At 43.8% G+C, this 27,021-nt stretch overlaps 1 protein-coding gene across 2 annotated transcripts in view; it reads right to left on the reverse strand.

Annotated features, from left to right (window-relative positions):
- The window catches only part of PRIM2 (DNA primase subunit 2), a 179,017-nt gene extending 152,438 nt beyond the window's left edge, over positions 1-26,579 (reverse strand). For both annotated transcript variants that reach the window (XM_080916744.1, XM_080916745.1), the window contains exons 1-5: positions 26,531-26,579; positions 25,650-25,812; positions 23,978-24,081; positions 20,657-20,736; positions 19,496-19,616 (exon numbers count right to left, since the gene is read on the reverse strand). In XM_080916744.1, coding sequence (XP_080772870.1) covers positions 19,496-19,616; positions 20,657-20,736; positions 23,978-24,081; positions 25,650-25,803 — 459 coding nt within the window. In that variant the 5' untranslated portion in view covers positions 25,804-25,812; positions 26,531-26,579. The remainder of the gene's footprint in view (positions 1-19,495; positions 19,617-20,656; positions 20,737-23,977; positions 24,082-25,649; positions 25,813-26,530) is intronic.
- Positions 26,580-27,021: the final 442 nt, after the last annotated feature.

Here is a 27,021-nt window from a genome sequence, read left to right on the forward strand (position 1 = left end):
AGATACATGCACCACAATGTTCATTGAAGCTCTATTTATAATAGCCAGAAGCTGGACAGAACCCAGATTCCTTCAGTAGATGAATGGATACAAAAATTCTGGTACATTTACACAATGGAGTACTACTCAGCTATCAGAAACAATGACTTTATGAAATTCTTAAGAAAATGGATGCATCTAGAGAATATCATCCTGAGTGAGATAACCCAGTCACAAAAGAACAGACATAATATGCAGTCACTGATAATTGGATACTAACCCCAGAAAGCTCTGAACACCACAGAAACAACTCACAGACTGTGTGAAGCTCAAGAAAAGGAAAAAAAAAAAAAGAAAAGAAAGAAAAGAAAAAAACATTATGTTTACTCCTTACACACCAAGAAAACTTTGACTAATTCCAGGTTACATCCTGTTTTACATGTACTTTATGTTCATTGTAACTAGTAAGACCTTAATGCACACTATCAAACCTTAAAAAAAAAAAAGCAAAGCAATGACAAAATGTATTCGTATACTTTTATGCAAAATGCTTAAAATTTGTACATTTATCTTTGTTTTTTAAAATAAAGTTTTTTAATAAAAAAATTAATTTTTCTATTAAGGCACAAATTTTCTCTTCTATATGAAAACAAAGTTCTTTCAAAGAAAATAATAATTACTATATGCTATTATAATATTATATATATTGCTATATAGAATATGCAACATTATTAGGTAGCAATTATATGTAATGTAATAATAATTATGTAACAATGTTATTATGTAACAATAATAACAATGAGGCAATGGTGGCTCCAGAGCTGAGGACTTCAAGAACGCCTGGGCTGCATAGCAGGGATTAACTTATACTAGGAAGCTCAAGTTTCCCGAGCATGCCAAAATCACAGTAGAAGCAGGTATAAGGCAGACCTTCCAATCTGACTAGATCTGTAAGTCCTGCATTCCTCTAGCTTGTCCTGTGCACAGCACTCCTTCCGCAGTTTCCGTGCCTGAGGCTCAGTTCTCACAGAAACACAAAAGCAAAGGACTGCTTCCTAAACTGGCTCTACTTTGTCTTTGGCAAAGGCTAAGAAAAGAGGACTCCACTAGCAAGGAACTCAGAAAGCAGCAGTCCTCTGTGAGAGGAAAAGGCATGGCTGCCAGCGCTCACAACGAAAGCTGAGCTGGGCTGCGGGATTCCCTCCAGCCCATTAAAGAGAGCAGGAAGGAAGCTTCTATAGGACAGGAGGAAACAAATCCACAATGGGAGAGGAAGTCAGAAAAGCCATGTAGGCTGGGCCGGAAAGGAGAAGGGTGCACAAGAGGCATGAGGTGACTTCTCCCAGGAAGCTAGTCCTGAGCTCAGTTCAGAAACAATCATCAAAATTAAAATCTCGTTGAAAGCAGAATAAACAAAACAGACTAGGGAAGCGTCAAAGATGACAGCTCATAAGAAACCATCTGTAATTCAGCAGGGAACCACTACTAGCAAGAACAAATAAAAAAATAAGAGCCAGAGAACGAGATGTAAAACTAAGATCTATAACACACTGACTGGCACCCCAGACAGCCAAAGGAATGGGGGATTTAATGCAATGATGGCCGACACTTTCCCAAGCTCTGTGCAAGACACCAGCTATATTATTCAAGAAGCCTAGTGAAACCTAAGCAGAATAATCCAAAAAAGAATAATTCTCCTAAGCCCAAGGATGTTTAAATAAAACAGAAGTGAACCAAACAAGTCCTACAACAAGCTTTATGATGTTTTAAAAGAGCCAGAGTAAGGCTGGAGAGACGGCTCAGCGCTTAAGAGTACAGACTGTTCTTCCACAAGACCCGGGTCCAATTCCCAGAGCCCCCATGGGAGCACACAACTCTCTGTAACTCCAGTTCCAGAAGTCCTTCTGTGGCTCTCACAGGGTGGCGCAGATGGACAGGCAGGAAAAATACCCACAGGCATTAAATAAATTAAAATAAAAGAGCTGCCTATCTTATCAAAGATGGCCCACTTCCTGATGGACGGGAGGACGCAGACAGCAGAATGTCAACAGCTCTCTACACGAAGGGCTCCTCCAATAAAGACGACCATCTGTTTCCATGGCAATACGTTCCCATGAGTAACAGGGCCATTTCATACAACCCCCTCCCAGATTAAAACAAACCACAATACTGAAATCTACAAATATCCTTCAAACCATGAAGCTTAAGAATACCTGGACTGGGCATCTGCAGAAAGACAAGCACTTGTGTTTCCCAGTTAATCTCCTTGATGTGAAAGCACAGGCTTGAGTTACTAATGGGTTGATTACATGACAGCCCTGGCTCTTCTATACAGGAGTAGATCAAATGGCAAGAAACCGCCTATTTTTTTTAGGTTTCTTTATTATATTATTTGATGTGTATGAATATTTCACCTGCATTATGTATAGGTCACAAGAGGGCATCCAGTCCCCTGGAACTGGAATTACAGGTGTTTGTAAGTGACATGTTGGGGTGCTGGGAATCAAGTCTGGATCTTGTGAAAGAGCAACAAGTGCCCTTAACCACTGGCCACCTCTCAGAAACCCATTTACATCCTTTCTCTGATCCATCCCCTGCCCGCACAACTCACACCCACATTTTATCCTGTTTGGAAAGTCCTTATTGAACTACATAATCAGGGACTGAGAAACTAAAATACAATACTGTAATTCATTTTATCCCATTCTTATTTCAATAGTTTAATGTGAACTATTAAAATGCCAAATAAACTTTACATCATTAAACTTAATAATTGGCAAATATTTTCAGACAAAACTTTAGTGAAGTTTTAATGAGAAGAATGCTTTACAAGTCACTAGAAGTGATTCCCACAGATTCACTAATAAACTGAGTCAAGTCTTTGAAATCTGTAACTGTGTCTTTAATTCCAAACTATTTGTCCTACGCTCACAGACAACTGGCAGGATGCCTGTTTGTCTACAGTTTTCTGTTACCGAGTTTCTAATTTTCTTCTTTATGATGCTCCCTTATGTTATCTTCTGCAATAACCTTTTGGTGAACAATTAAAAACCTTCCAAACTCAATCTTCTTTGAGGCTCCAACTGGCAAATGTTTTCTCAAAAAACAAGAGAAAGTAATTTCTTTCCCCAGTTTTACAACGCAGCCCAGTAGACAACTGTTCAGCTTCACTTGATTCTATGTCTTTATACTGTAGAGCAGCTTGGTTATTTTCAAGCTTCTTGGACAAGAGACAGCCAAGCTGATTAATGAAAAGCATGTTTTCTGAAGTCGTCCAAGGCCACCAGTCATCAGGATAGTAAAGATTATCACTTCACTTAGCAAGGAAGAGAGAGGCAGGAAGTGTTGTCAACCGAGATCACTGTTGCAGCGGGACTAATTTCAGAAAACAGAAAATGAAATAAAAGATCTCCAGAAATAAGACCAGGGAAACTACGCCAGTCTGTCATTGCTTGCTCCTACCAACTACAATAAATCAAATCTCTGTCAATTCAGTTTAGTAAGTTGGGAATTATTAAATGTACATTTCCACTGTTTTCAAGTTCAAATGGATAGTACACTAGCTTTGCCTTGTATCTGGGCAAAGGGAAGAGAGTATTTGCTCTAAGAGATGTCCACATGTGCCCAACACTGAGAACACTAGAAACCAGTTCTACAATGGTGTCTGTCTACTGACCCAGCTCAACACTTTAATGCTTCACCCAATGATCCCAACATTAAGGTGATGGACGGCGTGCAATCTGTCAGAATCCTGCCTCCTTTCTGCCAGATTAGCCCAGCACACAGAAACACCTTTTCTTCCTCCATAGCTCACAGACTAGATCCGAAATTCTAGCACCAAATTACTTTACACTGTCTTCTAAAAATAGTATTTGCGGTCTCCCAGACTATATATGCATGTTAGTGTGAATTTTCTATAACATGCGCCATCTCCTGGACTCACTCTGCAGGACTTACATGTAATATAAATTAGCCTGCTTACATAAGCAGAAAAGGCACACAAGCACCAGGAAAGGGAATGAGGCAAGCCGCACCCGTGTCCACAGCAGCATCTGTAAATGCTTCCAGGCCATCAATCACAGGATTGTGCTGAGTCACTGCAGTGCTGCTTCCTTTCCTTTCTGGGAGTGAGTCTGGACCTTAGTGAGCTTTGTCTTGCACAGAATGGAGTTTCCCAAAGCCAGTGCAAGGTGTCTGAAGTAGGCATGGCTACCGCACGGCTTCCGAGTCAGGACGCAGGCCATGGCTGCAATGGTCCTGGAGATGAGGAGAAAGCCCTCAGAGCCACTGTGTTGTGTTCTAACCAGCCAGGATAACTGCCAAACAGAACGCTGACTCAACTCTCAGAGCAGCCCACCAGAAGGGAAGGGACTGATGGGCGTGGACAGCCAACTAGCCTGATCTGGCTCCTGACCATTCAAAACCTCGAAAGGTGTTCATGATGTAGACCAACCATGAAATTAACATTCTTCCTTCGAACATTTTCTTCTGTCATTTTTAATTATGCATGACTAGGCCTGTGTGGTTGCCTCCAGAGGTCAGAGGTATACCCCCAGAGCCCCCCAGAACTGGAATTACAGGCAGTTGTGAGCTAACATTTTAAACCTCCCAACCCGGGAACTGGAGACAGAACTCAGAACCAAGCCGTGTGTCCAGCCTGAAATCAGCAGTCTTAACCATACCTGCTTCACACACACTCACAGTTCACCAGCAGTCTCCTCCCCTTGGCTCCACCCTGTCCTGAACTACAATTACGCCCCCAGTGACAGTCCTTCACGGCTCCCGTGCCTCACTGACATCTGTAATACAAATTCAAACTCTAAGGCTGTAAGGCCACTGAGAAACAATATAGCCTCCAGTCCCAAGCCAGCTACTTGCAGGAGGTGACAGGAGACACTGCCCCCTGTCCACGTCAGTCCTCTGCCCTCCTGCACATCAGCCTTGAGTCTGGAGTATATATATAGATGTGTAATACTAATGTGAACTCCCAGATCGGTTAACATCCCTGTAACTTAGCAGGAATATGTATTTACATTCAAAATGATGTCTTCTCCTTCTAAATCCTGTCCTACTGACCTAACGTGGAGCCAGGCCATGACCCAAAAGCCACAGCATGGGAGAGAGCGGTGCTGAAGTAATGCCTTCCATGTCCATTAGCACACTCTGTGCACTGGTGCTGACCTCTTCCTGATGCCGTCAGTGACTTGCTCCTCGGCTACTCTCTCCAGCCTATATTCGTCAGTTTTCATTTACAGACGAAAAGTAGGAGTTACTATTTGTATTTTGCAGAATAGCACCTTGAAGAAGAAAAAAAAAAACTTTCTTTTGAGACTGGGTTCTGTCGCACAGTGCAGGCTGCCACAGACGGTCCCTATGTAGTGCAGGCTAGCCTGGAACATGCTTCCTCTGCCTCAGTTGCCCAATGGGATTAGATGAAAACAATCAGTGCTGCATGTCATTTATTTTGTTTTGCACCTCCACAGAGATCCTTAAAACCCAAAAGAGAAACAGCTCAAGGAACCCAGAAAGCCGAGCAGGAGACTCAAATGGCCGTGTAAGCGTCTACGTTCGCCATGACTCTCCTGTCCTTAAGCAGAGAGTCACAAGAACTACAGCAGTGCCTGCCAGTACACAGGGCCACTTGCTCGGCTTCCCCAGACATAAGAAACAGGTTTGGGTTTGTGTGTACATTTTTCTAAATAACTTTAATAGTTTAATAGTCTATGTATAGTTTTATATATAGTTATATATAAACTATATAATAGTATATATAGTTATGTATGTATATATGTATGTATGTGTATATGTATGTATGTTTATATAATCTATTTATATATGTGTGTGTGTGTGTGTGTGTGTGTGTGTGTGTGTGTGTGTGTAATAGTTTCCTGATGGCCAAGACCTCATCAAGAGCTAGTGCAGAGGAGTGGACGCTGAAAATCTTTAAAATGAAAATCCTCAACCACTTCAAATCTCACACTGTACAGCATAGTGTCTATAATAAGTAAGTTAGAATCAATCGCTTTTACTCCCTCACTTACATTTCTTCCTAGTTAAGAAAATATTCTTAAATGCGGATCAGTATCTGCATTAGGAATGTCCTAACTGATCCACGGTCAGCAAGCCGAAAGAACAACACAGTGTTTGTTATAATGTACATACATTAAATTGTCTACCTTACAATTGGCAAGTTCTCAGGGACAAAGACCACCACATAAACAGAAGCTTCATTATCACATGCCTGATGGTTACATCTGAGCAGTGTTCTCCAACAGGAAAAGCTGTCTCTAGAAGTAAAGACGACATCTAAAACATTCTCAAACCCCAAGCAAACCTCTTCTTCAAACTTAAAGTCACAAACTTCTCAGCTATTTTTGTTTGTTTGTTTTTTATATGTATGGGTGCTTTGCCCTACATGTTTGTCTGTGTGCCACATAAGTGCCTGGTGCCTGAAGAAGGCAGAAGAGAACATCAGACCCCCAGAAACTGGAGTTACCAACGGTTGTGAGCTGCTATGTGGGTGCTGGGACTTGAACCTGGGTCCTCCAAAAGAGCAGTCCATGCTCTTAACCACTGAGCCATCTCTCCATCCCTCAGCTAACACTTTCTAAGCAGCCTTTCTACTGATTTTCTAGAAGATCAAAGTATTTGTCAGCAGTTTTGCATTTCTGGCCCCTTTCCTCAGTTACCATCCCCTCTCACCCCACTATTAAAATTTTGTCTCCCACACCAGCAGACTTGAGTAACAGACCTTTCCTTATATTTCATAACAGCCTTCCCAATCACGGGAGGGTGATACTCGAGATACAGCATCTCCTTTTCAGCTCAGTGTTAAGAAGCCTGAAGTTCTAGCTCAGCTGCCCTTCCAATTATATATTACTGCATAACAAACTAACCCAAAACTTTACAGTTTAAAGCAACAAAAGGAAAAAAAAAAAGGTGAGACTTGCAATCCTTGTACCGTGTGGCTGCCTTTAAATGAACCTTCCTGTGTACCCTGAAAATCCCACTGTTAAAGGTGCTCAGGATCAGGGGGAGGAAATACAGAATGGACAGTAGGGAGTGGTACTTACAAATACCAGCTAAGGTCCTAAAAACAGTTCCAAACACAAGGGTTGAAACTGACATTAGTGTTTCTGTTCTGTTTTGTTAAGAATATGTGTGTACATACACGTTTTTAAAAACGTGCTCATGACTGAGGTCCTCCAGCTGTTCAACTATTAATCTAGATTCATTCACACATAGCCTTAACTTCCTCACAGAACATGCAAAGAAGCAAGAGCTTAATTAAAATGTACTCATGCACTCTAAGACTGAAGGATTTCCAACTCTATTGGCTATATTCCTGAAGTTCTTATACCTTGCCATACAGATATAGCACGAGTGACAAGTTCATACTAAATTCCATCCAATGTTCTATACACATGTACACACATATGCACGTGTGTGCGCACACACACACACACACACACACACACACACATGTACAATCTCACACAAATCTTATAGGAAAACCAGCACAGTAAAAATAAGTTAATGGCTAATAGCTCATTGTGTGCTTACTGTGTACCAGACTCTAAATGCTCTGCAAACTGTATTTAGGGCCTTTAACCTGACACGTTAGCATTATGTGTTCGTCATGTATTCTCAGTCTCATACATGAACTCAAGTCCTGCCACCTCTTAGCTGTGTAACAGGGAGATCTGACAGCCTAGAACACACGTATGCTGTCCCCCTTGGTGTGCACACTTTCAGCATACATACATAAGATTAGCTCTGCTTCCATGCGCTGCTCTCTTATAACAGAAGGAAAACCAGAAGAGAAAATCAGAATCCCACAGTACTAACAAAGGTAAGACCAGAAAACCAAATAAAATCCAAGAAGCTCGATAAGCTCAATGAAAGAAAGAAGTGAAAGTTCAAGTCTTTTCTTTTGATCCTTTCTTCTGTTCTGGTTTTTGACAGGGTCTTAAAACAGATGCCATCTGGCCCCAAACCGATTGTGTGGCATAGACTGGTCTTGAACTTCTGATCCTCCCATCTCATCTCTACCTTTACTAGGGTTACAGAGGTATGAGCAACAACCACCAGCTGATGACATATTTCGAATGGAGCCTGGGCCCCAGGCACCTATGCAAGCATCTCCATCCCCAGACTGAGGCCAGTGAAACTCACGGCATTTCACCCTTCAAACCTTTGGTGTGGAAAACTAGTGAAGTGTCCTGCCCTCAGAACTAGTACACAGGTAACTACTGGTATATGCTAGTCCTTAATTAGTGTCTTAATTAGTTTAACAAGTTGATTTTAAATAATAAAAGTCATCTCTGAAAGGTCCATTAGATAATCAGCATCTGCCTCTAATCAAACTGAGATGATTAACAAATTAAGCCCTTTAATTAGCATTTTACAAAATTTAGGCAAATGCTTTTTAGTTTTTAAAAGGTGAATCAAAATTCATCAGTTAGAATTCCTCTAAATTGTGATTAATTATCTTCTGTAAGCTGTATTAATTATCTAATTTTACGGCATATGCAGTAAAAACAAATAAATAGAATTTGAATTAATTTTCACCTCTTAAAAGCTAGCATTTTACAAATTTACCTTAGTTCTGTCCATCTGGGCAAATTAATAGAAAACTCTAAAGAAAAAAGAGATTAAGTTGTTTTTTTTTTTTTTCCTTAAATCAACTCTCCAGAGCCAACTTCAGCCAAAATAAAATAATTAGCATTTTTAGAGAAAAAGGAAAAAGGCATGGGTGAAGGAAAGGAGGAAGAGCAGGGGTAGGGAAGGATGAAGGGCAGGGGGAAGAATGGAAGAAGGGAAGAAGGGGAGGGGAAAGGGAGGGAAGAAGGGGAGGGGAAAAGGAGGAAAGAAGGGAAGGAGAGGGAGGGAAGAAGGGAAGGGAGGGAAAAAGGGAGGGAGGGAAGAAGGAGAGAGAGAGGGAGGGAAGGAGGGGAGGGAAGGAGGAAGGGAGGTAAGAAGGGGAGGGAGGAAAGAAGGGGAGGGGGAGAGAGGGAAGAAAGGAGGGAGGGAAGGAGAGGGGAAGGGAGGGAAGAAGGGCAGGGTAAAGGAGGGAAGAAGAGGAGGGGAAGGGAGGGAAGAAGGGAAGGAAAGGGAGGGAAGAAGGGAAGGAGAGGGAGGGAAGAAGGGAAGGAGAGGGAGGGAAGAAGGGAAGGGGAGGAAGGGAAGAAGGGAAGGGAGAGAAGAAGGGGAGGAAGAAGGGGAGGGGAAGGGAGGGAAGAAGGGGAGGGGGAGAGAAGGAAGAAGAGAGGGAGGGAAGAAGGAGAGGGGGAGAGAAGGAAGAAGGGAAGGAAAGGAAGGGAAGAAGGGAAGGGGAGGAAGGGAAGAAGGGAAGGGAGAGAAGAAGGGGAGGGAGAGAAGGGAGGGAGGGAAGAAGGGAAGGAGAGGGAGGGAAGAAGGGAAGGGAGGGAAGAAGTGGAGGAAGAAGGGGAGGGGAAGGGAGGGAAGAAGAGGAGGGGAAGGGAGGGAAGAAGGGGAGGGGAAGGGAGGGAAGAAGGGGAGGGGGAGGAGAAAAGAAGGGCAGGAGGAGGGAGGGAAGAAGGGCAGGAGGGAGGGGAGAATGAGGAGCTATGCCCACACAGCCAAGGCAGGACCACAGCTCACAGGAGGCAGCCCGTGTTAAGCTGTTTGCCAATCCCACTACATAGGGAAGAGAGAGCAGCCAAGCCTCCACACACATCCAGTTGAATGGCCACTCTCTCACGAGAACAGCTTCTTCCTCAGAGACTCATTTTCTTCTGGTAGCCTGGCCAGAAACCCAAACTTACTAACCAAAGTAAGTAGCACTGAGTTTGATAAACAAATACTGCTCAGGGTGGTGGAGAACGTCCACTTCACTTCTAACGGACATTAAGCTCCATTCCTCATAAAGACAGGCGGGCCGGCTCTTGCCTCCAACGGAGAGCTTCAAGTCTAGAATCCAACTTTGTCCTTCCAAAGAAGGAAACAAGGAAATTTGAATTCAAAGCCAAATTTTTGAATGACAGACTACAGCCTGTGAGAAACAAACAAATCATGTTGCTAACATGCTATAAAATACCACTGCAGGAGTGCAGACCCCTATCACATGTGCCTGACCACAAAAGAAATGGCAAAAATAAAAGAAATTTAATCCTTTTGAAGACATACTAAAAGAAAGGCAAAGAGAATAAAATCTATTTTAAACAATTCACAACAACAACTAACTGAAAACCAGGGCAAGAGAACTAAATATGAATGCTCTTCTTTCTAAACCCAGATTCCTGTGGATAACATCCCTGAAGAGCTTCATCCAACCCAAGCTCTGGTGTCCACTGATCCACCAAACACTTCCAAAGCTGTTTTAAGCACTTCCTCCACTGGCAATACTTTCCAGGTAACTCCCAGCACTCTGCTATATGCACTCTGAAAATACCCGTCTGCTCACCAACTAGAAAAACACTAAGGCCGGATGAGGTTTTTAGTGTTTAACCCAGGCCTCAATGAGACAAGGAATTCATCTGGATCTGGAGCGACTGTGGCTCCGATGTGATATGACATTTATTCCACTCATCTGAAAACACTGATGTCTCTTAGCTCTTATGATATCAACCGAACAGCCAAGATGCTAGTGTAAAACGTTAAAAGTCAAGTTATATGTTTGCTGAGTGTTTCATTTACTGCATTTACTACTGAATAATCTTTCCTATGTAAAGAGAATACATACATACCCACGCGCACACACACACACACACACACACACACTCGCACACACACACCTGCAGAGCATGAACTAACTTCCCTTCATTATTTCTCTCCTCTACTGAATGAACTGTTAGTAACTACAGTACTCTGGCTCCCCCAAATGACATCTAGAGCACAATAGTCCTGCCAACCAAGAAAGAAATGTATGCCAAAGCAAATGAGTTCCTGGAAGCCCATCTTCTTGGGGGACAAAAGAAAATCTGTCAGAATATCTTCAATTTCAGTGTCGTTACCTCTCATTCACCCCTCTCCGCCTCACCAAATAAGAACATTTCATTTCAACCAAGAAATTTCCTCTGAGTCCCAAAAGGTGAAGGAATTTTTAAGAAACAGAACAATGAAGGTAGGACCTGTGAGCCAAAGTCTGCAGCAAGAGGGCTTGAAACCCAGAGGCAGCCAAAGGGAAGAAAAGAAAATATTGCATGCTTTTTCCAAAATACACAACCTAGATTTAGAATTAACTACGTTAACACACACACACACACACACACACACACACACACACACACACGAGATAAGTGGAAAAGGGAACTCTAAGGGAAGGTAATAAGGTTTAGTCAAAAGGAAGAAGAGGAGGCTAGGGAGGGAGGTTTCTGAGGGAGGTTCAATATGACAAAGGTAAACAATGTGTATGTTAGAAAATGGCATTATGAAACCCATTCTTCTATATGCTAACTAGAATATGTTTTAAAAGCCTTATGTTAAAAAGTACCAAAAGTAAAATACATATTTATCAAACAAATTAGTGTTAGGATTAGAACTGGCCAATAATCAGAAACCTAGAAGTCTAACTGAATGAATAAAAGTATCACCTCTAATAAGATCCCTTGTGTAACTGTATCTGTTTTATTCGAGGCCAAGTATCACTATGAATCCCTGGATGGCCTAAAACTCACCACGTAGACCAGGCTGGCCTTGAGCTCAGGTCTACCTGGCTCTGCCTCCCAAGTGCTACAACCAAAGGCTAGACCACCATACCTGGCACTTTAAACACTTAACACCATTTCCAGGGTTAGAAGTCTTAGAATCAGTCCAGTTTCCACATGCATAATCCAAGTGCTTGATGAATGCGGTTAGAATGTGCCATGTGCTTGCTCGCCCGCTCATTCTCTCTCTCCCACACACACAGCCTTCCTTTGCAGTCTCAGAGCAGCTGTGTGTAGTACTTTGGCTCCACTGCTTCACCTTTGACCTCCTAATCTCAGCGATACATTCTACACACGGCCCCCACCCATCACCAACAGCCTGCCCACACTGACATTCCACAAGCAAGTACACTAGCCAGTCCAATACACTCCATTCTCACACTGCCTTTATCCACTGACCCATTTCACTGGCCAAAACCACCTGAAATTCTTATGACTACTAATCCTCAAGAGTGGCTGGCTTATGTCAGAACCATAAATAGACAGTTTCAGGAATGTTTACAATCTGGGGTCCAGTTCAGTTGCTCAGGTGTTTGCCCAGCATTCATGAAGTTCAGGGGCAAATCTCCAGCACTGTGTAAAACTGAAAACGAGGGTGTACGTCTGTAATCTCAGCACTTGGGAGAAGCAGAAGTTGAACGTCATCCTTGGCTACGTAGGGAGTATGAGGAGAGACACTGTGACCAAAGTGACCGTGAGAACAGAAGCCTCTCTATGGGTGGTATAATCCCAGGAGAAAGGCATCTTTGAACAGAAGGACTGTCCTTCAAAGGCCCCAAGAACACACAGACGGTCTTGATACTTTCTCTCCAGGAAACTCCTACTCCACTGGAATTCTGAGACGAGAGGCATTCAGCACAGCAAAGAGCTTTCACCTGCCGACCAAGGAGAGCGCAAAAGTGTCCTGCCGCCATGCTGCTTCTGACTCTTGGTCTAATGTGTCCCATGCCCATAAGGATGTGGCCCTGGGAGTTAAACTTACGCTTATGTCTCACAAGAAATGTAAGAGCTTCCCTCTAGAACCTGTGGTATAAAAACGATGCATCTGGAATGCTGGCGCCCTTAGTATTATTCAATTAGACAGTACAACTGAGAGTCACTGGGGATCTGCACAAGGCCAGGGTGGTTCTCAGCCCTGTCAGACGCAAAACTGCCCTTCCTTAAACGCATTAACACTTAAAATACACTACACACCTAGCTACAATCCCAAGGTAAAACACAGAACTGAGCATTTCACGCTGACTTATAAAACAATGTTTGGTGCTCAGTTCAATAACTGGAAAAGGCATGGTTGAGAGAGAAGGTGGCACATGGACAGAAAACGTAAGGAAGGCATGGCAAAGTTCCGCTACTCAGACATCTAGTGCTCTATAGGCGTTCCAGCTTCCTGTCTCAAAAATGCCCAACGTATCTGCCAATCATGCCCCCCAAAACTATCACAAAGATGTCTAGAGGATCTATTGGGGAAACTGTAGTTCAGAAGCCCTAAACTAGCCAACAAGCCATTCTAAAAAGCACAGTGTGTAACAACCAGTAAGCCCCCCTTGATAATACCTCTTTCTTATGAGCGAAGAGCTATTCAAGTCCTTAACTGTTCTATGCCTGATGAATTAAACTTAATTATTCCCAACTGGAGCACAGAGTTTAGTGCTCAGTTTTCAGTGTACAGTGATCTTTGAATAATACATGAGTAAACCATTGATCATGAACTAACACATCCAAGAATGTTCTTAAATAGGGAAAGGGGCCTGAGGAGGAAATGTTTCCCACAAACAAAGACGCATCAGGTCCTCAGCATCCACATACAAAGACGTCCTTTAACTGCTCTGATAGTCCTTGTGGAACTGTTGGGCGGGTTACAGTATATAAGCCACAGAACGCACTTAGTTAAGTGCTTGGTACTCAGTAGGCACAGTAAACTTCGCTGTTGGTGACGAGCTTCCTCTCGTTCCATCTCTAGATAATGCAGACTCTATTCAGTCGTCCACATCCTCTGGAGAGAGAGAACCCCAGGCTAGTTTGGATACAGTCCTGGTGCCTATTATTTACAAAGTGATCTCAACCCTTGAATCCCCAAAGAAGCGAGTATGTGAAAGGTCCTGTTCAGTCCAGTACAGGACTCTCTTCTTCAAAACAGGAGCCTGGGACAGCAGACTTAACAGAGATAAGCAAGAGAACAGAGCCACAGAGGAGAACTGCAAGAGAAAGCCACAGCATCTTGAAAGCCATGTTACGATCCAGACAAAGAAATAACGGCAGTATACCCACACAGGGACCCAGAAGCCCCGCTGTCACGCCTTCGGGGGTTAAGCAGAGCAGAGTGGTAAACCCGCAGCCACAGGTCCTACTGGACAGCAGCTGCGATGGCTGCTTTCTCATGCTCCGGACCCAAATTACCTACAATCCCTGAAGACACAATCTTTTTCTTTTTCACCCACTCTTTACACGACTTTAGTGAGCATCTCACTGTGCAGCCCTGCCAAACCTGGAACTCACTGTAACTCAGGCTGGTCTTGTGACTTGCTGTCCTCCTTCCTGGCCCCAAACTAAATGCCGGGATTCCAGGCACATGCCACCACAACCAGTATACTGCACATACGACTCGTATTCTCACACAAAGGATGTAGAACCCATCAGTCTGACCTAGACGTCAAACTAACCTCGCACACATGACTGCAAGCAAAGAGGGTGGAGCTTTCAGGGCATTTGCAGAAGGGAAAGTTCACGAAGATTATGACATGGAAATGTAACAGATTTCACATCAGTATCATTTCAGAATAGCTTCAGAAGACATGAACAATATCTCACAATACTTTTAATCAATACTTAACACTATATATGCATGTCTTAGTCAGGGTTTCTATTCCTGCACAAGCATCATGACCAAGAAACAACTTGGGGAGGAAAGGGTTTATTCAGATTACTCTTCTGTATGGCTGTTCATCACCAGAGGAAGTCAGGACTGGAACTCAAGCAGGTCAGGAAGCAGGAGCTGATGCCGAGGCCATGGAGGGATGTTACTTACTAGCTTGCTTCCCCTGGCTTGCTCAGCCTGCTTTCTTATAGAACCCAGGTCTACCAGCCCAGAGATGGCACCACCCACAATGGGCTGGACCCTCCCCCTTTGATCACTAATTGATAAAATGCCTTACAGCTGGATTTAATGGAGGCATTTCCCCAACTGAAGCTCCTTTCTCTGTGATTAACTCCAGCTTGTGTCAAGTTGACACAAAACCAGCAAACATTATCTAAAAATGATAAGCTAAAAAAAGATGGTGTCTAAAATAAGAGATACATCTGGCACTTAGAACTTAAGATAAGGAAGTCATTTTAAAATCAGCAAAAATAAGCCATCAAACCTGTATGTGTGCCTGTTTTGAAAAAGCCAAGCAATGAGGTTCTAGCCTTACTTGCCTTCTCTCCCAAACTCTTCCTAGAACACAGGGCAAGAGAACAACAGGCGCTCCTTCTAGGATGCATTAGACCGAGTCTGTGCCACAAAGAAAGAATCCTCCCATACCTACCTTCCCTGTCCCTGACATTCTGCTACTGCAAAGGACGTGTCCAGCCTTTAAATCCACTGCTATTTCAAACAAATTATCCTAAGGAGTCTGAAAAACATCCAAGTATATTAGAAACTGTTGTCTGGCTGCAGGCCACAACACCAGAGACTGTGTCTGAGGCTGACAGTCACAGCCTGACCTTTCCCTAACTGACCAACTGAAGAGACAGTCTGTTGGAGGATGCCCAGTCACCTTGGTTTTCACTCAAGGTCCAGTCAATCAACTCAGCTATGAGAAATCCAAAATAATCTTCATAGACAACAATACTTCATCATCTCTAATCCTTCTCAGAAATTTAACATCCAAGCTATTAAGGCAAACAGTAACAACACATCTGTTCTCTTTTTTGTACATTTTCTTGTCCTGTGTTACAAAGATCCAGAATCTGCTAGCCACTAGAAGCTCAATTTTAAACCAAATAAAAATAAGGACCATCACAACCGGATGGGTCAAAAGCACGGAGTACCAGAGAGGATAAGGAACCAGTTTGCCTTCTCGAGATTATACCCAAGCAAATGACATCAGCAGGGTAATTTAAAAGAAAAGTCTGTGCAAAGGAATTAACGAGTCCTTCTCCTGTATATGTCTCTACCACGGCAAACACGTGATTTATATTACTGCATCTCCTCCTGATATAAAAGGAACAATGACAGCAGGGAGGACCTGTGGAAGATCTTTCGGGGTTTTTGTTTTTTTGAAGGTGCGTCTCATGTCATTCAGGTTAGTCTTGTTATGTACCCAAGGATCCTTTGAAGCCCTGGTGGTCCTGTTTCCAGAATTACAAACACAAATCACCATGCCCAGCTTCTGGTGGGTTCCCATCAGGGGAGCAACTCTGCCACCACCCCAGCCCACCACGGTGCTCTGCCTCATCACAGAGCAGCAAACAGGGGAGCCAGAGACACGGGCTGTGATCACTAATGCTGCGTACCAAATGAATCTTCCCGCCTTTGCTTTCTCAGTAAGCATACAGCGGCAGAAAGCTAACTAACACACAGAGTAACTAACGGGTGTGAGGTCTCGTTCAGAAGATAATAAAAATCAGTACAATAGCGGTGATGACTGCACAGCTCTTCAAAAAGGATCACTTTAAAAGCAGGTCAATCAAGCTATATTACAAGGAAATTGTGCTGAAAACTGCATGGTACTGGTACAGAAATAGGCATGTGGATCAATGGAATAGAACAGAAGATCCAGAAATGAGCCCTGAAATATATGATCACTTGATTTTTGACAAAGGAACTGTAAACATTCAATGGAAAAAGGACAGCCTCTCCAACAAATGGTGTTGGTCCAACTGGCACTCAACAGAGAACTCAAGAAGTTAGATACCAGAGAATCAAACAACCCTATTAAAAAATGGAAGAGCTAAACAAAAATTTCTCAATTGAGGAATATGGAATGGCTGAGAAGCATCTAAGGAAATGCTCGACATTCTTAGCCATCAGGGAAATGCTAATCAAAACAACCCTGAGATTCCACCTCACTCCAACCAGAATGGCTAAGATCAAAAATTCAGATGACAGCAGATGCTGGAGAGGATGGGGAGAAAGAGGAACACTTCTCCACTGTTGGTGGGGTTGTAAACCGGTACAACCACTCTGGAAATCAGTCTGGCGATACCTCAGAAAATTGGACATAGTACTACCTGAAGACCCAGTTATTCCACTTCTGGGCATATACCTCAGAGACACTTCAACATAATACAAAGACACATGCACCACAATGTTCATAGCAGCCCTATTTATAATAGTCAGAAGCTGGAAAGAACCCATGATGTCCTTCAGTAGATGAATGGATACAAAAATTGTGGTACATTTACACAATGGAATACTACTCAGCCACCAGAAACAATGACTTTATGAAATTCTTAAGAAAATGGATGCACCTAGAGAATATCATCCTGAGTAAGGTAACCCAGTCACAAAAGAACAGACATAATATGCAGTCACTGATAATTGGATACTAACCCCAGAAAGCACCAAACACCCCAGAAACAACTCACAGACTATATGAAGTTCAAAAAAAAAACAAAGGCCAAAAAAAAAAAGAAGAAAAGAAAATGAAAAACCATTATGCTTAATCTTTACACACCAAGAAAACTTTGACTAATTCCAGGTTACATCTTGTTTTACATGTACTTTATGCTCATTGTAACTAGTAAGACTTTAATGCACACTATCAAACCTTTAAAAAAAAAAATCAAGTACTGACAAAAATATATTCATATACTTTTATGCAAAAATGCTTAAAATCTGTACATTTATCTTTGTTTTTTAAAATAAAGTTGTTCAATTTATAAAAAATAAAAAATAAAATAAAATAAAAGCAGGTCAAAATATATTAATCCTATTTCAATAAGCACATATGGTTAGAATTTACTTTTATTTTACGTGCATGTGTGAGTGCCTGCATGTATGTCTGAGGACTACATGTGTACCCGGTGCCCAAGGAGGCCAGAAAAAAAAAAAAAGCATTAGATCCCCTGGAGCTGATTAGGTATAAGCAGTTGTGAGCCACTTATCTGGGTGCTAGGGACCAAACCCCAGTACTCTACAACAGCAGCGAATGCCCTGCACTGAGCTACCTCTCCAGCACCTCAATATATTACTCTTCTAAAGTATATATGGTGATGTAATCAGATAGTCTAGAATGAAAAATAAAACTTAAAAAAAAAAGGCATACGGACAATTCTTTCCAATCTTCCAAAAGAAATCAATACTTTCAATAATAGTTTAGTTTTAGAAAGCTGTTTCAAAAAAAAAAATAGATAAATTAAAGCTAGCAAGGACTCGACAGTTAAGAACACAAACTGCTCTTCCACAGGACCTGGGTTCGATTCCCAGCACCCAAGTCTGTACCTCTGTAACTTCAGGTGCAGGAATCCAGCCTCCACACTCACGGGCATGTCCCCTGCACAGACACAGGTGCAAACCATGACGAAAATAAAATGACAGCAATAGTGGACTTCACCAAGGGCCAAAGCCACAATCAAAGGGGAAGCACTAGGTTTGAGTCAAATGATCCTGTGTTCGAGACTTCCCAAGTCACCCCACATGGGGGGCACTATGTAAGAGTACATTAAGAAGAAAAGTACCTCCCTAGTAGACACTTGTCTTAGTCAGGGTTTCTACTCCTGCACAGACATCATGACCAAGGAGCAAGTTGGGGAGGAAAGGATTCATTCAGCTTACCCTTCCACATTGCTTTTCATCATCAAAGGAAGTCCGGACTGGAACTCAAGCAGGTCAGGAAGCAGGAGCTGATGCAGAGGCCATGGAGGGATGTCACTTACTGGCTTGCTTCCCCCTGGCTTGCTCAGCCTGCTTTCTTATAGAACCCAGGTCTACCAGCCCAGGGATGGCTCCACCCACAATGGGCTGGGTCAGGGATGGCTCCACCCACAATGGGCTGGGTCAGGGATGGCTCCACCCACAATGGGCTGGGCCCTCCCCCCTTGATTACTAGGTGAGAAGATGTCTTACAGCTGGATCTCATGGAGGCATTTCCTCAACTGAGGCTCCTTTCTCTGTGATAGCTCCAGCTTGTGTCAAACTGACACAAAAGCAGCCAGAACAATAGTAATAGTTCCTCATACAAACAAATCTGATAAGTGTAAGAACAAGTGGGAAAAATGAGTTCAGAATACGCAAGGACCTCTGTCCTCTTGGTGGCACCGGCTTGTGCCTGCAGACAGGACACGGGCTTTACACTGACACCAAAGCCCTAAACCGCCCCGCTTCCACCTGACTGCTAGAACCTGCCAGAAACAATCTTCCTTTGACAGCAGCACAGATCCACCTACGACATCTTTCTTCTCCTAGCCACAATAATTCCCCGTGCTAAGTTTCTCAAACATTTCCAGTTCATAGAACTGCAAAATGTAGTTCGCTCAGGTTCACCTGCAAAAACTATCTCCTAAATCTATCCAAGCAGATTTTACGAACAACCGACGTTCAGAATGAAACTCAACGTTCTCTAGACTTCACTTGCTTTTAAGTACCACTTGCTATGAGCTAGTCTTTGAGCCGGGCTCCTAATAAAAGCACATAGAGAGCTGAGCCCCACGTCCAGCATCAGCACTGAAAAGGAGACGACACTGCACCGCCAGGCACAGTGGCACGGTGCAGACCCAGTGCTCAGAAGTCAGAGAGCCTGCCCTGAGTCTGAGCATGGGCTAGAAAGACCCAGACACACAAAAATAAAAATGAAGAGAGGAGAGCGAGAAACACACACACACACACACACACACACACACGGGCGGAGGCGTGGGGGCACACTTACAGCCTCAAAATGCAAATGACTATCCTTTAAGAAACTCTGAACTTTATCCTTCGGTAAAATACTGAATCGAAATCGAAGCAGATCCATCTCTTGTTGAATGAACCATCGTCTAAGATCCTCCCTGAAACAGAAACAGAAGTGGGGTTATAATGAGTAACCTGCTGGGTGGCAGACCCAGGAGTGTTATACAAAGGATTAAGTACAGGACATTTCAGGACACCTGAGCAATCTCTGAGTGACATAAGAACAGCTCACCGCATTTAAACTCTGGAAGAGTCAGTTACATTGGGAAGTAAGGCGCTCCATCTTCGGAGGTGTTTCTTAAAAGTGACTTTACCTCTGAACAGATAACATGAGCGCACTTTGTCAGCTGAAAGTGTAAGCTCCGCAACAAACATCAGTGCTTTAAAGCCAAAGTAAAAATATACTAATGCGTAAGAGTGCTATTCACGTGATGTTGTAACTACTGCATGTAAAGCACAGTTTCATCGCTGTAGGGTGACTTTTATACACTACCAATAATTCAGTGACTGTGGAGGTTTACAAAGCCAAAGCTCTAGGTCTCAAGCTTCGAACCAAAAAATGCTATCTTTATGCTCTTAAGAAAAGAGTCAAGTCAAGATACTCAAATCATAACCTACTAATGAAAAGAAACAACCATAGTTCTGATATTTGATCAAAAATTAGTAAGCGGGGAGAAGTTAAACTGTAATAGAAGCAATTAACTTCTTCTACCTCTGGGTGGCAGCATTGAGTCATAATTAACCAGCGGGAAATTGCAGAACTGTAGTAAGCTCTTCCATACCAAATTAGAAAACTTTTACCCAATCCAAGTGCATGTTTGAATGAATGTTTATTAGTAATATTATTACATTTTCGTGAAAGAGTATCAAAAAGTACCCTTCCTAATGAAATCCCTTATAAATTTAAATCCCAAAATTGTAGACCTCGCATCAGGTATCAACAATGTATTTCCAGTATTTTCCGGTCAAAAGACTTAGTTCAAAGAATGCGCAACCGTATCCAGCCTACGGCATGCTGTTTTCGCCAGTGTTATTCTGAGTTTTTCTACAGTGGTTCCAAAGACGCACCAACTCGATAAGCACAGGTCTATAACCCGAGAGATCAAAGCAGAGCGTCAGAAGGCGGGTATGTACTCACGACTGGCAGTACGCGAGGCGCAGGATGAAGTGGGAGATGTGATCCCTTCTCCGTGGCTCGTATTCATCCTCCAGGCTCTCCTTGGAAACAAGGCCACATGAATAAATGGACGAGTTAGAATGACAGGAGGCATAGAGATGCTGACTCCACACAACACATTTCCTAATACATTCTCCAGGATAATTAATAATTATCATGTTACCAACCACAGCCAGGTGAGAGCAGGAACTACAGTACCTCACCGACAGCTCCTCAGCAGGGCCATCTTCTGCCTTCCGTCGGTCTCTGCTTTTAACTTCCCTACACCCAGGAAGCTCACCCTCTCAGTCAGTCCTACAAATCAACTCTCAACCTCTTTCATTCTATTTCATCTATTCTAGGTATGGGCAAAAATCTGTATATTGTGTGTGTATGTACATATATATTATGCATAATATATATTTATACATAATATAAAAGAATACACACATACACACACATATACATAACATATAATGAATAGCCATTTAAAAGAATAAGGGTTCATTCTTGGCGCAGATTCGAGGACTTACTTTAGTACTGTCATTTATTCTGCCACTTTAGAGCCCAGAACACCATGGGAGGGACACATACTGAAGCCGGACTGCTCGCCGCATAGGAGCAGCAGGAAGTAGTCAAGGGTGCAAGAGACCAGGATGTCACTGTGCCCTTCACTGGATGCCCCAATGACCAAAATCCTCCCACTGGGCCTCATCCTCACCTCTTAAAAATTCCACCTCCCTTCAAATACACCAAGCTGACGACCAAGCTTTTTAACACTCAAGACTATGGGAGACAGTCCAGGGTCAAACAGGAGCACAAAGCCTATAAGCAGCAAAGCTGGGATTGATATGTAAACCTCTCCCTCCTCACTTCTTACAAAGCGGCTTCAGTCTTCACCAGCTGCCCTGAGGCCCCTGTTGTAGCCCCTTCCCCAAAGGCACTGAGACTGTACATCCACAGGGCATGTTGCCTTCCCTCCCATCTCCATGGACACAACATCTGCCTTCCCTCCCATCTCCATGGACACAGCATCTCTCCTTCACTTTCCAGTAACTAAAACCTCCAACTCTTTGGCTGTTGCCTCTGGTGGCCCTGAGAGGGAAGATGCCTGTGGGAGAAATCCTAGTATCAATCTCTGGCCACGGGTCAATCCAACAAGCGTGAGCATACCTGCACACATACATGCATCACTCACACAAAAAACAGACGTGTACCATGTACAACAGTGAGTGTGCATGTATCTCTTCTGTCCTGCCTCTCTGTAATTGTTTGCTAAACACACAGTGTCCATACCTCACCACTCTCTCCCCTAACCACGACCATGATTCTGGTTTCTGCCCTGTCTGCAAGGGTCATCCAGATGTTAAACCCACTGCACGGCACAGCTCATCCTGTATCATCTACCTTAAGTTTCTGAAACTTTTCGTGTTAATAATACGGTCACAAAATAAGAGGCCCCAGTTAAAATATTGACTCTACCCGTTTACTATATTGTGAGCCTAAAGTATAAGAAAACAGAGTCTCGGGCTGGAGAGACGGCTCAGTGTTAAGAGCACTGACAGCTCTTCCAGAGGTCCTGAGTTCAATTCCCAGCAACCTCATGGTGGCTCACAACCATCTGTAATGGGATCTGATGCTCTCTTCTGGTGTGTCTGAAAACAGCGACAGTGTAGTCATATAAATAAAATAAATAAGTCTTTAAAAAAAAAAAAAGAAAGAAAGCAGAGTCTCATTCGTAAAATAAGATGGTAATGGTACATGGCTCATAAGTCAAACTACATTAGCGTACATAAAGAATGTACTTACGGCCAGACTTACCACAAAATAACATAACAAAGCTCTGGGGCTGTTTTGCTGTATTAATAGGGCCACTATTATTCGCTGGCTTCTGCGGCATCCCAGTTCATCTCCTAATTCTCACCAAGCTCCTTCTCAGACTAGCCCAGTACACTCACCTCAGACACTGGCCTTCTCCTCTGCCTGTCCCCCATTCTGAGTGCACTCACACTTAAATCTCGGTGCCAGCCTTCTCGGAAGCCACCTCTCCCACTAAACATGCCTTCCACATCCAGACCTGCATATGCAGGACATCCACAAGATACTGTCACAGACATGTCCAAGTCATGTCTACAACAAAACTCAGCTTCTTGGTCCCAGGACTAGCTTCTCTTACTGTATGCCACATCCTAAAATATCACTACCCTGGACACGGGACCTCACTGTCTGCAGTAGGTCAGCAGGAGGCAGACCTCGGACTGTTACACCCACTTCTGGTCGTCACTGTGTCCTCGGCCTACTGTCTGCCAAATGAGGTGAGGAACCCCAAGTGCCCACTCCCACCACTGAGAAATCTGCATGCTCCCAACTTCACGAAGTCTACCGTGTCTTGACTATTATGAAGTATAGCCTCTAATGCCACAAGAAAAACCTCTCTTCCCCTCAGTCACTTCTAGAGGCACTTAATGAATGGACACTGCCCTAAGCAGACACTTGGACACTGTAACTATTCTCTCTGGCTTCCCCTTGGGATAAGCCACTAAAATCCTTTCAGTCTACATTAATATCCCTTCAAACGTCCCCGCTGCTCATAAATTCAGACTCTCATCATTCCAGGCTCCTGGTCCCTCCTGCCCGAGATGATCCAGTCAACTCGCGGCTGGGAATTATCCTCCCAAAACAAAAATGTCACGGTATCTGTCAGGATGCAGTTCCAAGCCAGACTGGCACTGCGCACCTGCTATTTCAGCATGCCGGGGCTGACGAACAGTGCAGGGCCAGCCTGGGCTACATCACAAGTGCTGAGAACACTTGGACTATGGAACAACCCCCTCCAGAAAAACAAAACAAAACCAACAAATAAAAATAAATAAAATAAATAAATAAATGAATGAATGAATGAATGAATGAATGAAAAGCAGTTCTAGAAGTCCAGAACTTCCTCCTCTGGCCAACCTTCTAAACTACCCGAGCCAGACAGCCACTGCATATGCTACTGAAGTACACGTAAAAGGTGTGACCCAGAATACACAGGCGATCTCTGTGGCCAGTCTCACTAAGCACCCTACACAATATACAGGACAGTCCTGCAAGGAACAGGCCAGAAGGAGAGCCGGCCTGAGGGTGGGAAAACTGCCATATTACGAACATCTAACGACATGTCAATCACCTCAGCAGAATGTGCATTCCTTCAGTCTAAACTACATGCATCGTTGTAAAAGCCCTTTCCCATGAATTGCACTCCGTCATGTAAACACGCAGAGACTGAAGGGGGCATCCTTCCTCTGCTGTTCAGTTACTTACTCTGTAGGAAAACTTGAGCTTTCGAATCTCGGCCTCCAATTTACTCTGGTATTGTTCGGTTCCTTTCACATAGCTCACTCCAAGATTCTCAACTGCTTTAAGCACTAGGGGGAAAAGATTAAAAGGGAGGAAAAAAAAAAGTTTAAATCCAAGAGAATTTAAAAAAATCAAAGATAAAAACCTATGGGTAGCAATTCTCTAATTATTTGTTCTAAGAACATGAAAATATTAAGTTTGGATTCCTGCAGGTACATCACATGAACTGTGCTTGGAAGACATCAAACAGCACCAGTGTGCAAAAGATACTAACACAGGAGATGCTCAACCAGGAAAGAGTAGTGATCTTCCCTGCTGTACCAAGCCGCCAAACGCCGAGAAGTGAAAAGGCCTGAGTGTCGGTGTGAACAGAAGCTTTGCAGTCTAGAGCGACCTTGACTGAGCCCATCGGTAAGATGAAAGGGGGGGGGCTTCCTTTCCTGATGACTAAACAGCAATGAAAGGCACCAGGTCGTCCGAAGGAGCCATCCTGAATAGAAACCACAAGCACTCAAAGGTTCCTAATGCCACGTGCAAGCCTTCCTCACACAAACCCCGTCAAGGCATGCTCTAACACCAGAAATGAGTCTTTTGCATTCCCACCTAAGCACACACGACCACATTCCACCGGTTCCATCCTGCTACGGTATGCACACGCATCTCCACTTCCCATGTCTTCTTGCTGTACCTGCTCCCTCAGCCCTGACCTCCAACCACTCACCACACCCTTGGCATCTCTCAAGCCTTTCCCTAGCACCGCCTCCGCTGCGGGGTCCTTACCATTTCACCTGACGGGATGAAGCCAAGCGGCCTATCTCAATCACTAGGAAACATGTGACACTGCTAACCTTCCCCTGCTTGCTTTCACTACACTGGACGGTAATACGTGCTTTCTCCTGTGTTGACAGCTCTTACCCCGTTGCTCTAAGAAAAATAAGCAGTGTTTTCCCATCTCCTGATGATTCCAGCCAGAATATTCTAGAACATAAACGTCAATCCCGCTGGTATTTGTCTCGGTTTCTGGCTTGCTCATTCATTTCTTCCTTCACACACAAAGGATAAGAGGCCTCCAGGTCTGTGGCTACACCCTTCTCACACCTCAGTCCTGTGCAGTTTTATTATACGCCTTCAGATGTCCACACCTCTCCACGCTCCCTGAACTAGTCATTGGAAGCATAGCTCTCCTTCACAGCTGCAAGCCTCTGCAGAGACGGCCATCTCAGTCTGGAAAAGCACTTCCCTGCTTCCGCTGGAAAATTCCCTCGTCTCTGCTCATTTCTTCAGCAACTAGACCAAATGTCAACTTCTCTAGGAAACCTTGCTTAATTAAACTAAGCTAGTTATTCTCATGTTTATGGTCCAGGGGCATTCAAAAGTAATCTGATGTATGACTTCTATTCTGCACTTCTATCTCCACATAGCCGCACAGTCCATACAGATACAAAGTCCCTGCCACCTGGAAGGGTAGAGCTCAGTCTGCACACCACAGCAAATGACTGAGGGACAGGCCTTCAACAGCAAATCTCCAGTATATGTCGGATGGGCGGCAGGACAAGATGAACGGCCTTTATTCACTGCCACAAGTGACACCTGCGCTTCTCAGAAACAGAAACATTGGAATTCAGAGGACACTTACATTTAACTCTGTCAAAAGCCAAGTTTTCAAACTCTGTCAACGATATGTTTTCAGTAGGTGGCTGCAGGTAAAACTGAAGGCTGTGAGGGTAACAAGCATTTCTCTGATCGCCTGCTAATCTCAGCTTCTTCCAGGTCCTTCCTGAGAACTGCATCTTGACCACCTTTGGAAAGTAGTGAAATAAATAAGTTATATATGTTTATATTATATAATTATCACATGTTATTATAATACATATTTATATATAATATATAATGTATGATGTGTAACATATAATATACATCATACATTATATATTAAATATTACAATATATAGTGCTTAGGCAGCAATGCAGTGTGTGTGTGTGTGTGTGTGTGTGTGTGTGTGTGTGTGTGTGTTAAAACGACGGAAAAGGGCTGACACGATAAAGTTGATGTGTATGGAAAACACAAAATACTGAAGGCACGCACAGACCACTTTAAAGTGATTATACCTAGATGATGTCCTTCTGCATTGTCTAGATTTTCTACATACATGTCTGTTGTTATAACGGAGGTGGGGCCGAGTGACGGGAGAACTCAAACTGGAAAATATGCAGAAGGTGGCCTTTGTAAGCCAGAGAGTAACCATCAAGTGATGTTGCCCTGCTCACTAGATTTGTTCCACCACTGCCTCGGGCACCAGCGAACCCAAGACAAGATGAGGTTTGGGACGGGAGTTAGAGTCCTGAAATCAAGGGAAAGAAAAGTAGAGTCTGCCTGGACGAGAGACTTACTTCCCTTACTTAGAACACTGGAATCCAGCCTCTCCAGAACATTCGAAAGTGCCTTAACATCCCTCCCGGCGCCAGCGCCTTCTCGGGCCGCCCCCACACCCACCCCATCCAGTGCCTCCCACTCACCCGACACTGCCTGTCACTCGGTCCCACCAGGTCAACTCGCAAGCTTCCAACCGCACAGTTTCTCCCCGTCCCAAATACCCGCAGAATAGTCTTTAACCAGCCAGCAACCAGACTGGAAGAAACGCCCGCGCTGACAGCCGCTCTTTCCCAGTGGCGGGAGAGTTCATTTGGGACCGGAAACGGAAGTGAGGCACTGAGGTCCCACCCCCGGGTGTCCCGCCCACCGCGGCGCGGCGCGGGAGCGACTGAAGTTGCTCCGTGTCTCGTGCATTTTACACGGCGACCGACTTTTTGATGCTAGTTTTATTTTTTTGTTTTGTTCCGTTTTGTTTGCGGGTGTGGGCTCTTTTTGAGACCGTGTCTCGCACTGGAGCCCAGGCTAACTTGGAATCCTCATGCCTCAGCCTCCCGCAAATGCTGGATTTAGGCTGAGCCACTACGCCCGCCGTGAAACATCTTGAATCCAAGTGGTGGGGAATTTTGTTGTTTTG

Source organism: Micromys minutus (genome assembly GCF_963924665.1).
Source record: "Micromys minutus genome assembly, chromosome: 5".
Classification (NCBI taxonomy): Eukaryota; Metazoa; Chordata; class Mammalia; order Rodentia; family Muridae; genus Micromys; species Micromys minutus.